This window comes from Elephantulus edwardii, unplaced genomic scaffold (genome assembly GCF_000299155.1).
Source record: "Elephantulus edwardii isolate Elephantulus edwardi_28Jun2011 unplaced genomic scaffold, EleEdw1.0 scaffold00055, whole genome shotgun sequence".
NCBI lineage: Eukaryota > Metazoa > Chordata > Mammalia > Macroscelidea > Macroscelididae > Elephantulus > Elephantulus edwardii.
In genome coordinates this window covers 8,881,658-8,892,249 of record NW_006399805.1, presented here as the reverse complement: position 1 = coordinate 8,892,249, position 10,592 = coordinate 8,881,658, and the positions used below count along the sequence as shown (strand labels likewise).

The 10,592-nt window shown below is 39.6% G+C and overlaps 1 protein-coding gene across 1 annotated transcript in view; it reads right to left on the bottom strand.

Annotated features, from left to right (window-relative positions):
* TRIM24 (tripartite motif containing 24) overlaps positions 1-6,959 on the bottom strand; it is a gene marked incomplete at its 5' end in the record, with an annotated part of 57,003 nt that extends 50,044 nt beyond the window's left edge. The window contains one exon of the mRNA XM_006887212.1: positions 6,837-6,959. Coding sequence (XP_006887274.1) covers positions 6,837-6,959 — 123 coding nt within the window. The remainder of the gene's footprint in view (positions 1-6,836) is intronic.
* Between the last annotated feature and the right edge of the window lie 3,633 nt (positions 6,960-10,592).

Below are 10,592 nucleotides of genomic sequence, written 5' to 3'. Positions count from 1 at the left end.
GACAAGCACTGTGGCATTTGGACCAGAACAAACTGGGAGGAGGGTAGAGAGAATAGTGCAACAATGAATGAATGGAAACCCAAAATCTCTGTAAATGTTAATGAAAATTAATAAAATATAGAAAAAAAAATAAGGCTAATGACACTTATCCTTCTATCCGTCCATAAACATCTTTGACACTGTTGTAATCACCACACTAGAGAGGGGAGAAGGAGGGAGAAGTAAGGGGGGCAGGGAGAGAGAGAGAGAGAGAGAGAGAGAGAGAGAGAGTGAGTGTGTGTGTGTGTGTGTATACACACACAGATGTGCCTGACACAAAAACTAAGAGAGGCCTTCTGAGCACAGGACTGGAGCTCAGCTCATTTCAGCAGGTCTGGAGGGTTGGAGAAAGCAGAGAAAGAACTGTCAGGAGAGGCTCAGCTTAGTTTGGAAGGTTACGGTGTAAATGGCTAGATAAAGAGCCTTCCATGTAGAAAGCAGCATGTACAAAAGGCAGGAAGGTACAGCAGGAGAGAAAGCCAGTTTGACTAAAGTGGAGAGATCAAGAGGATGAGTAGCCAAGAAGAGGCCTTATAAAGAGAGGCTGCCAGCCAGGGGCCAGACCAAGCAGACCTTTCTCAGAAAACTGTCTAAGTCTATTGAAAGCTTTTAAATGAGAAGGTGAAGTGCTAGCTTTGCAACTGACAAAGCATTCTGGTTGCAATGCGGGAGGAAGATTAGAAGAGGGGCAAGGGCTTCCCCATCGAGATGAGCTGGGTGGCACTGCCAGTGATCAGGTCAGACACAATCAGTGGATATGAAGAGGGCGAGTTTGAGAGTGATGTAGGTGGTGAAAATGACAGGCGAGAGGATGAGGTGGCAGACAGTCCTGTGCTTCAAGCCTATGCCAGCGTGGATGAGGACGCCAGCCTCGGAGAACGTCCACACAGTGCTCACGAGGACATTCATGGTAGGCAACAGAGAACGGGACTGCTTTCTTCCCCTAATACAACGAGTTGTATTAGCCACATTCCAGATACCTGCACAACACTTGTCTCTACCTACTATCTTCAATTTCACTCACATCATTTGAAACCATAGCTTCCTGCTTCCTAGGATCATTTGGATTCCCCTATATCTTTCTCAATCTTCTCACCTCTCTGATGCCCCTCTAATGTCCACTCACATTATCCTCTTTGGATACTGAAAGTTTTTATCAGACCTCAATACTTCCTGTCCTGAAAACTCTTCTCACCCTTGCCATTAGCTACTACTTTAATAAAAGTAATTTGAAAATGGAGTATCTAGACTCTGTTGTAAAAGCATTCCCTTATCTATACTACTGTAGAATTATTTTAAAAAATTATACCTATATAATGCCATAGAGTCAGAATTTAACTCTTAGCTGACCCTCCCACGGGTTTTAAAGGCAGGTTTTAAAACACCCAGGAGGAGACTTATTTTTCTCCTGTGAAGCTTCTGATAGCTCTGAACCACATGCTTTTTGAGTTGACAATGCAACCCCTAACCATTAGGCTACCAGTGCCCCATAAATATGTATACATTTATATAAATATATTTATATTAAGTGGTTACCTATATGGCAAGGAAAAGATAGACTAGAAAACAAAGCATAAAAAAAAGGACAAAAAAAAAAAAGAAAGAAAACAAAGCATAGGCACTCGAGTGTTGTAAATATACTGTTTTACAGACTTATTTTGAAACTCTATGTGTTACTCAAATAGGAGCCCTGGTGGAACAATGGTTAAGTGCTTGGACGCTATCTACAAGGGGAGAGGTTCAAACCCACTAGGTCCACCTTGACAGATGTGGCAGCTTGCTTCTGTAAAGTCTTGGAAATCCTATAGGTAGTTCCACTCTGATCTATAGGGTTGCTAAGAGTCAGAATCAACAAAAATTTTTTTGGGAGGTGGTATAAAACAAAAAATAATCTCTAACCATCAAAAGCAAAGTGAAACTAGTAGGTACTTATCAAATGAATGGCTTAACCTTACAGGCAAGATTAAGAATTATTTCTCTTACAGTAGCTTTAATGATGACTGAGTTGCCTACCCCAATATACATATGGATCAACTAACTTCCAGATTCCTTGCGCTTGTGTTGACAGAAACAATTCTACAACTGTTCAGCCACAACTTCCCTCTACTGTGAAGCTAGCACCATACTCCAGACCAGCTATTTTTTCCAGCTGGTTCCATCTACACTAGAGTCAACGACAGCTGGTGCGGAGGGAGCCAGTGTTGGCTCAGATGAGGGAACCTGACCCACCAGGTTGCATGTCCACTGACTTCCTGGAGGCTCCCTCTGTCTTGTGTTTTCTGAGAGGCATTTCGACCAGGCCTCTCTGCACCAGCAGCAGCTCATCTCTCCTATCTCCCAGCCTGGACAATGAGCTTTGTGGCAGCCATTTCAGAGACCCCAGGAACAGCAGCTTTGGAGGGGGGAATCCTATAATGTAGAGATTCTGATTTCATGCAGTGCCCAACTTTCCAATTTTTAGTGATTCCTACCTTTGCTCCCTCTGCTGCTTCCTAAATTGTTACCTCTGTACTACTTTGCACTTTTTTCTTTTTAATAAGCAATTTTATACAGTTAAACAATTTTTTTATTTAAAAAATTTAAACTTTGGTTCATGTATAACAACAAATCCCATCATAGATATATACACATATCATAGCGACCCCAGAAACCAAGGAAGCTTTAGACCTAAGCTATCAGATCAAGGGCGGGACAATGGGAGATAGGTGATGAAGGGAGTGGGTAGAAGTGGAGGGGTATCTTGATGGATGGCAGAGCAAAGAAATAAGTGGGTCAGGGCACTTGAGCCAAGGGCAGGGACAACACTGAAACTAATGGTTAATTCCACAATAAGGGATATATTTTCACTCTTTCTGTAAAATGCTTATCTGTTGGATACTTCTCTAGATCTGAACATTCAGATTGACATACACTAGGAAGAAGGACTGGCCATCCACTTTCAAAACAGCAGGCCTCTGAAAACCGTATGTACAACAGAACACACATAGAATGACAGAAAGGGCAACTGAGTATGGAAATACAAAGGAAGAGGAACAGTTGTAAGCAGACACTAGTGACTGGAACATGGAATGTGAAAACCATGAATGTGGGAAAATTAGATATTGTTAAGGAGGAAATGGAACACATAAATATTGACATACTAGGCATTGGTGAGATGAGATGGACCGGCATGGGGCATTTTTAATCAGATGATCATATGATACACTACTCCGGAGATGAAAAGGTGAGGAAAAATGGGGTTGCTTTCATAGTTAGAAAAGCCATTTCTAGATCTGTCTTGAAGCACAATATTGTGAGTGACAGGATAATACCCATACGCATACAAGGAAGTCCAGTGAATACCACTATCATTCAGATATATGCACCAACAACCAGAGCCAAAGAAGAGGAAATAGTAGATTTCTACCAACTTTTACAGTTGGAGATCGATCGAACATACAATTAAGATGCATTGATAATCATGGGTGACTGGAATGCAAAAGTTGGGAACAGAGAAGAACAATCAGTAGTCAGAAAACATGGACTCGGAGACAGAAATGGAGCTGGAGACAGAATGATGGAATTTTACACTTGCACAATCGATGACTTATTCATCGCAAACACATTTTTAAAGAGACATAAACGCCGGTTATAGACATTAATTTCACCTGATGGTATGCATAGGAATCAGATCGATTACATCTGTGGAAGGAACCGCTGGAGAAGCTCAATATCAGCTGTGAAAACTAGGCCCGGAGCTGATTGTGGAACAGACCACCAACTACTCATATACAAGTTCAAGCTGGAGCTGAGGAAAATGAAACCAAATCCACAAGAACCAAAATATAACTTTGAGTCTATCCCACATGAATTTCAGAACCATCTCTAGAACAGGTTTGAGGCCTTGAACACAAATGAGGGAAGACCAGATGAGTTGTGGGAGGATATCAAGGGTATCATCCAAGAAGAGTGCAAACGTTCATTACAAAGACAGAAGGATATAGAGTAGCATAAAATTATTATATCAATGTCATTAAGAACCCAGATTTCCAGCACAGAAGACATACAAACACAATTTATAAAGTGAAATTTCCAGAAGTCACCTGTGATTTTTTTTTTTGGTATCATTCCAAACATTTAAAAAAAATTCACTTCCCCTTGAAGCTCAAGAAAATGTCAACCCAGTGGCAATGAGCACCCCTGGCACACATATTAAGATCTCCAAGTAGCACTTCCCACTAAAAGAAAACAAAGTTCCTTTGAGAAATGGCCTGTTTCAGTTCTAGAGCCAAAAAAAGAATACCTTGTAAAAACAGGAAGCAAGAAAAAGCAATGACTACTCCAGCTGTATCAGAAGAAATTAGGAATAAATGGGATTCCCACAGTCCAAACCAAACCCCACCAGGTTCCCTGCCACCGTGCATGGCCCTGGGTGTGTCCCCGACTGTAAATCTTCACAGAATGCGACTGTCTCAGCTCTCTTCCTTGGAGAGGCTCATGGGTTCACACCAAGGTTTAACTCACTACATCTCTGGGGCTTCTTCCCACTGCCCAAGATATACAACTGGAACACCAATATGAGTAACAGTAACAACACTATAGTAGAATAGGTGCCAGGAAGGTCAGTCTGAAATGAATGTACAATCAGATATGCGTACTGCAATTAACAATCTGAAATAGGACCTACATTACCAATAAAATGGCAGCAGGATAGGGGGGGAACAAAGCAGAGTATGCATGAATGGGTAAGCGAAAAACCAACGCCTTTGTAAACTTCAAATCACAATTACAAGAAAGCATAATAAATACAACATCCTTCATATCTTCAAAAACTTTATGGATTAACAATAAACACACACAGACATGTACACACAATACACCCTATAACTCACTGGTCTCCCTGAAGGATGTTAAAAAACTCACTATTCTAAAAAGTTGTAATTAAAGTAAAGAATTAGGCATTTAATCTATTTTCTATATAAACTGCACTCTAAGATAGCCAGGAAAACTGATAAAAGAAGTTTTTCCTCTCTACTTTAGACAAGAAGTGAAGGCAATAGCAAAATAAGAATCTTGTCATTCTGCAAAGCCGAATCCACCAGCAGCTCTGGAGGAGAAAGACGGGCAGTCTCTTGTTGTGCGATTTATAATCTCCCATAACCTCAGAGCGGCATCCACTTCCTAAACAACATGCCTCTGGAAACTCTAGAAACTTTGATAAATATCGATAGTTGTAGAGGGACTTCAGGCCTTTTGGTCACAGGGTAGCTATGAGTTGTGCTTGACTCAAAAGGCAATAAACAACAACAAACAACGCATTATGAGTCTGTTCTGACTCTGCAGCACACAACAATGACCTCCTGATGGAAACACATGTACTCAAGGATGAAAATCTTCATATCCTCCTTCTCCCATAGAACACTAAATCTCAGCATGACTTTACATTTTCATCACTGGCTTATATAATACAGAAGATAGAGATGCATGTGAAATGACTGCGGAGATGGAACCAGCCAAATTAAGAATAGCAGTAACTCTACTGACAAATCCACCCAGTTACTCCAACAAGCGTGTTAAATGGAAGAGGGGAAAGTGAGAAGGTAATCAGTAACTTAAAAAGATGCTTTAAATAGATGGAACTGTACTGTGTATACTTATTTGAATCCTAACAGAAATATATCATCATTTAAAACCAACCCCCAAAAAACCAATACAACTCAATTTCAACAATAAGAGACAACTATCATTGTCTGCATATTTGTTAATATTAATTAACTGTTGTTAAAGTCTTCCAAATGAAACCGATTAAGTTTTCTTATGAAAGAAAAAGTTCTTTTTAAACAGAAATACATGCTGTACTCTTTATGGCTGTAATAGCATAATTCACTATCAATGTGGCAGTGTCAGGATAAGAACAGATAAGAGTTGATGATCCTTGAGCTACTTGATGGATGGATATCTACGGTGTGCTGGTTTTTTTTAGCTACACTGGCTATATTTTTTGTAATGTTTGAAATTATTAAAAAAAAATTCAAAGTGAAGATCTCCACTCATGAATTTTCAGGGAGGTCTCCTGCAGACCCCTGATATGCCTCCTAGGCAATGCAAATTCATCACAGCCATTGATGCTGCTTCTCACAACTCTGAAACTTTTCTTTATCTCTGTAAAATGTACCACCATAGAAGACAGAACACACACACACTCTCTCTCTCTCCACCCCCCGCTCTGAACTGATTATATAAATGTATAAAAAGCTGTCTCTAAAATGACCCATCATAGTAATAACATGCAATAGATAAGACTTTATAAAAAAGGCAAAAATCTAATCAAAGACATGCTATTTTTCATATGTATCATTGTAGAGTTTATTATTTCAAATAGAAAAATGAAATATTTGAAAGAAATATTTGACACATTATGAAAAGTATGAAAAAGAGGAGAATGTCAAATGTTGAACAGAGGTAATCTTTACAGGGTATGCAGGAGTCAGGCACAGACAGGGATCTATGCACTGGCAGGTTATAGGCAAACTTCAAGCAAATCCACTGTGGTCCAGTTGATTTCAACTCATAATGACCTAACAGGGCAGAATAGAGCAGTCTGTAGGGTTCCCAAGACTGTCATTTTACGAAAGTAGACCGCCTCATGTGTCTCTAGTGGTACAGATGAGAGGTTCAAACTGCTATCCTTTTTGTCAGCAGCTGAGTGCTTTTTGGAGTTATAAAGGCCTCAAGTCTGATTCCTTCATTTCTCAGTGTTTCATGCTTTGAGTGTTTCTTTATCAGGGGACCAAAAGTTCAAGATTCAACGCACTTACCTGATTAGACTTTTCTACGGTACTGCTTGGAACCTCGGTAGTGTCCTTCACAAAAAAATTATCTATTATATGTCTCTCTGCACATTCTTGGCTGCAAACTGGACAACGGATGACTCCAACTGGAAAAGACAAAATTGCATTCCAAGTTTAATACGAAAATACTGAACACTAAACAAATACATCTTGCCTAAACTGTACAGTTTATGGTGTTTGGTGTGTGTCTGTTTTTTTAACGTATGTTCAAATCTTTTCTAATTTATACCTGCTGCCACTTAACATAAAGAAGTTTTATTTCTATACATATATGAATTACCTAACATTGTCATCAATTCAAAACCAACTCAGAGCTGACTTTTCCATTGGGTTTCTGAAACTGTAAATTGCATAGGAAAAAATTCCCATTTTTCTCCCATGGATCTGCTGGTGGGTTTGAACAGCCAGATATATGGCCTTCGGATTAGCAGTGCAACTCGCTACGCATCACACTACCAGCACTCTCGAAGTTATAAACTCAAGCTCATTGTCACCCAGCTGGAACTGACTCATAGCTGACCCACAAGAATTCTTTGAGGCTGCAAGTCACACAGGAGGAAATTATTCATCTTTTGCCCATGGAACAGCTGGTGGATTCTGAACCACCTGCCTCTGAGATCACAGTGTAATTTCTTACCCACTGGGCACCAGAGCCCCAACATTGTTTTATCTTGTTATACCAAATGCACTGCTGTTGAGTTGATTCTGACTAAAAGTGACTGTAGAACAAAACAGAACGGCCCCTACTGGGTTTCAGAGGTTGTAAATCCTATGGAAGCTGATTGCCACATCACATGTCACAGGCTACTTACTGTTTGAAGCCTTTTAAAAAGTAGAGTCATTTTCAAACACGAACGTACAGAATGACACAAACTATCAAAAGGAACAAAGAATTCTGATCTTTCAGACATTATAGAATCAAGATTTCTGAACGTGATATATAATCACTGTCATTTTATTTAAAGTCTCCATAAGAGACTATGAAATATAGTTCTCTGTTCTTGCAAATAATATCTTTGAAAAAAGGCGAGCTCTGGTGGCCTAGTGGCAAGAAGATGCACTGCAATCCCAGAGGTGTACGGTTCAAATCCACCAGATACTCTGCTGGAGAAGGAAGGACAATCTCCTCCTGTACCAATCAGATCCAATGTGACCACACACACACACACTCACACACACACACACACCATATTAATAATAATAATAAAAGTAATAATAGTCTTTGGAAAAAAGGATCCTCATTCAAAGTATTGAAGGGAAAAAAATAAAATAATTATGAATTTTAAAAATTTTAAAAACCAGTTCGAATCCACCAGATGCTCTGCTGAAGAAGGAGGGACAATCTCCTCCTGTACCAGTCAGATCTGATTTGACAGTGCACACATTAAAAAAAAAAAGTAATAAAAAAAAATTTCAAAACCAAAACTTTAAACTTGATGCTGTAATTTATACAAGACCAAAGTTAGAATCTCAAATATATTCCATACTATGACATATCTAAAGACTAAATACAAATAATCCGAAGTTCAATTTCATGTATATATGCAAACAAAAATTTTAATTTAAAAAGCCCCATTTACTAATGTCTACAAGATTAATATAAAGTACTTGGGAATAAACTTTTAAAAGATTGTTTAAGCCTACTGTGTAGGAAAGTACAAAACTATATCTAAGTATATAAAAAACAGGCCAATAAACAAAGGAAAAAACCCAAAATGGAAAAAAGTTTGTGATAGTAAACAGGTCAAATTGCCTCCGAAAGTCAGCATTGTTTTAATTGTATGCACACCCTACTATAGAGGGAATTAAAAGGAATTTTGAAAAGCTCTGTAGATGTGGGATGCCTATCAGATAATGAATCGCTATAAAGTGATTGCAATGAAGAGGGCATGGTATTTGTATGAGGATAAACAAAAATGGGACAGAATAGAAATGGGCTCATGGTTTTCATATGACAGAACTGAGAGCAGACATCAGTGGACTTTTCATGTTGCTGGAACAAACCTGCAACTGGATAGACAGGCTGTGTGTAGGCAAAGGAGAATACATCCAGACCACATAAATTAGGTAGATAATGTTATTTATATTCTCTGTAAATAGATCCATATACCTATAACAAACAGGGCAAAACAGGAAAACCTCCTAGTTATAACTAAACATGTTGAAGATTCAAATGAGTCTCCAAACCACAGTCACCGGATATCAAACCAACTGGCATAACTAACTGTTCACAAAGATAATGTTTTGCATTCTACTTTGGGGAGTGACTGAGGTCTTAAAAACTTCTGAGTGCTCACCCAAGGTCCAGCTGACTACTGGTCTCATCGAGAGCAGAGAAGAAAACCTGACAACTAATGGATCATGAGTCTCTCTGACCTTGAAACAAGAAGAATCAGACCACTGCTGATCACTTGGGAGGAAGATGGGGTACAAAAATCAAAATCATAAACAAGACCAGGCTTACAGGTCCGATCAACTTTAGTCACCCTCCAAACCTAGAGCGGTTATCACCCCCATGACTCAACTTTCAGCCAAACAAGATAGGGTTTACATCGTGATCAAAACACCAAGAAAGAAGACATTCCTTGGAACAATTAAACAGACATGATTAAAAGGGTAACTCATGCCAAGAAGACTTAAGATTCTCACCCTTGGGCCAATTGGCAGCACTATGATAGAAGGAGAAGAGATTTAAATTGTTAACAATTTCAGCTTACTCGGTTCAACAATCCACACGCCTGGCACCAGCAGTCAGGAAATCAATACGAACTGCATTGGGAAAAGTAAGCTATCAGGGATCTCTCCAGAGTGCTGAAAAGTAAAGCTGCAGAGAGCTCTGGTGGCCTAGTGGCAAGAAGCTGCGCTGCCATCCCAAAGGTACGCAGTTCAAATTCACCAGACACTCTGCTGGAGAAGGAGGGGCAATCTCCTCCTGTGCCACTCTGATACGATTGAACAGTGCACAACAACAACGAGTAAAGACGTCAGTCCGGAGACTAAGGTGTACCTGGTCCATACCATGGTCTTCATAACTACTTGCTATCCATCACAAAGCTGGATAATGAATAAGGATAACAGAAGAAAAATCAATGCCTCTGAACTGTGGTCCTGGAAAAGAGCACTGAACATACATACCATGGACTGCCATGAGGACAAACAGGTCTGTCCTAGAGAGGATAAAGCCAGCCCACTCCTTGGAAGCAAGGAGGTTGAAGCTCTGTCTGACATACTTTGGACTTGTTGCCAGTCCTTGGAGAAGGACCTCATGTTGGGAAAGTTGGAGGAACAGCACAAGAGAGAAAGGCCCAAGATGAGATGGATAGATACAGTGACTGGGATAATGGGCATGTAGGAGTGTAGGAGACAATCAAACTGCCTGAGGATAGGGCAGGATTCGGAGCAATAGTGCAAGGGATTGCTAAGGGTTGCAAACAACTCGATGATACATATAACATACCTAAGGATAAAAATAAAATAGTAGGAAGAGAGAGGAAATAAGAAACAATGGAAATGGAAAACACAGGAGAGAGGGTTGCTATAATGTGGGGGACTGTAGTCACAAAGGATGTGTATGAATTATTGAAAAATGAATTTGCTCTGTAAACTTTCACTCAAATAAACTTTAAAATATTATACAAGGCACGCTAACACAGGACAACTTCTATGTTGGTTTTTTTTTTAACGTGCCATAAGACAAGAAAGTGTAATTCTTTTTTTTTTTTT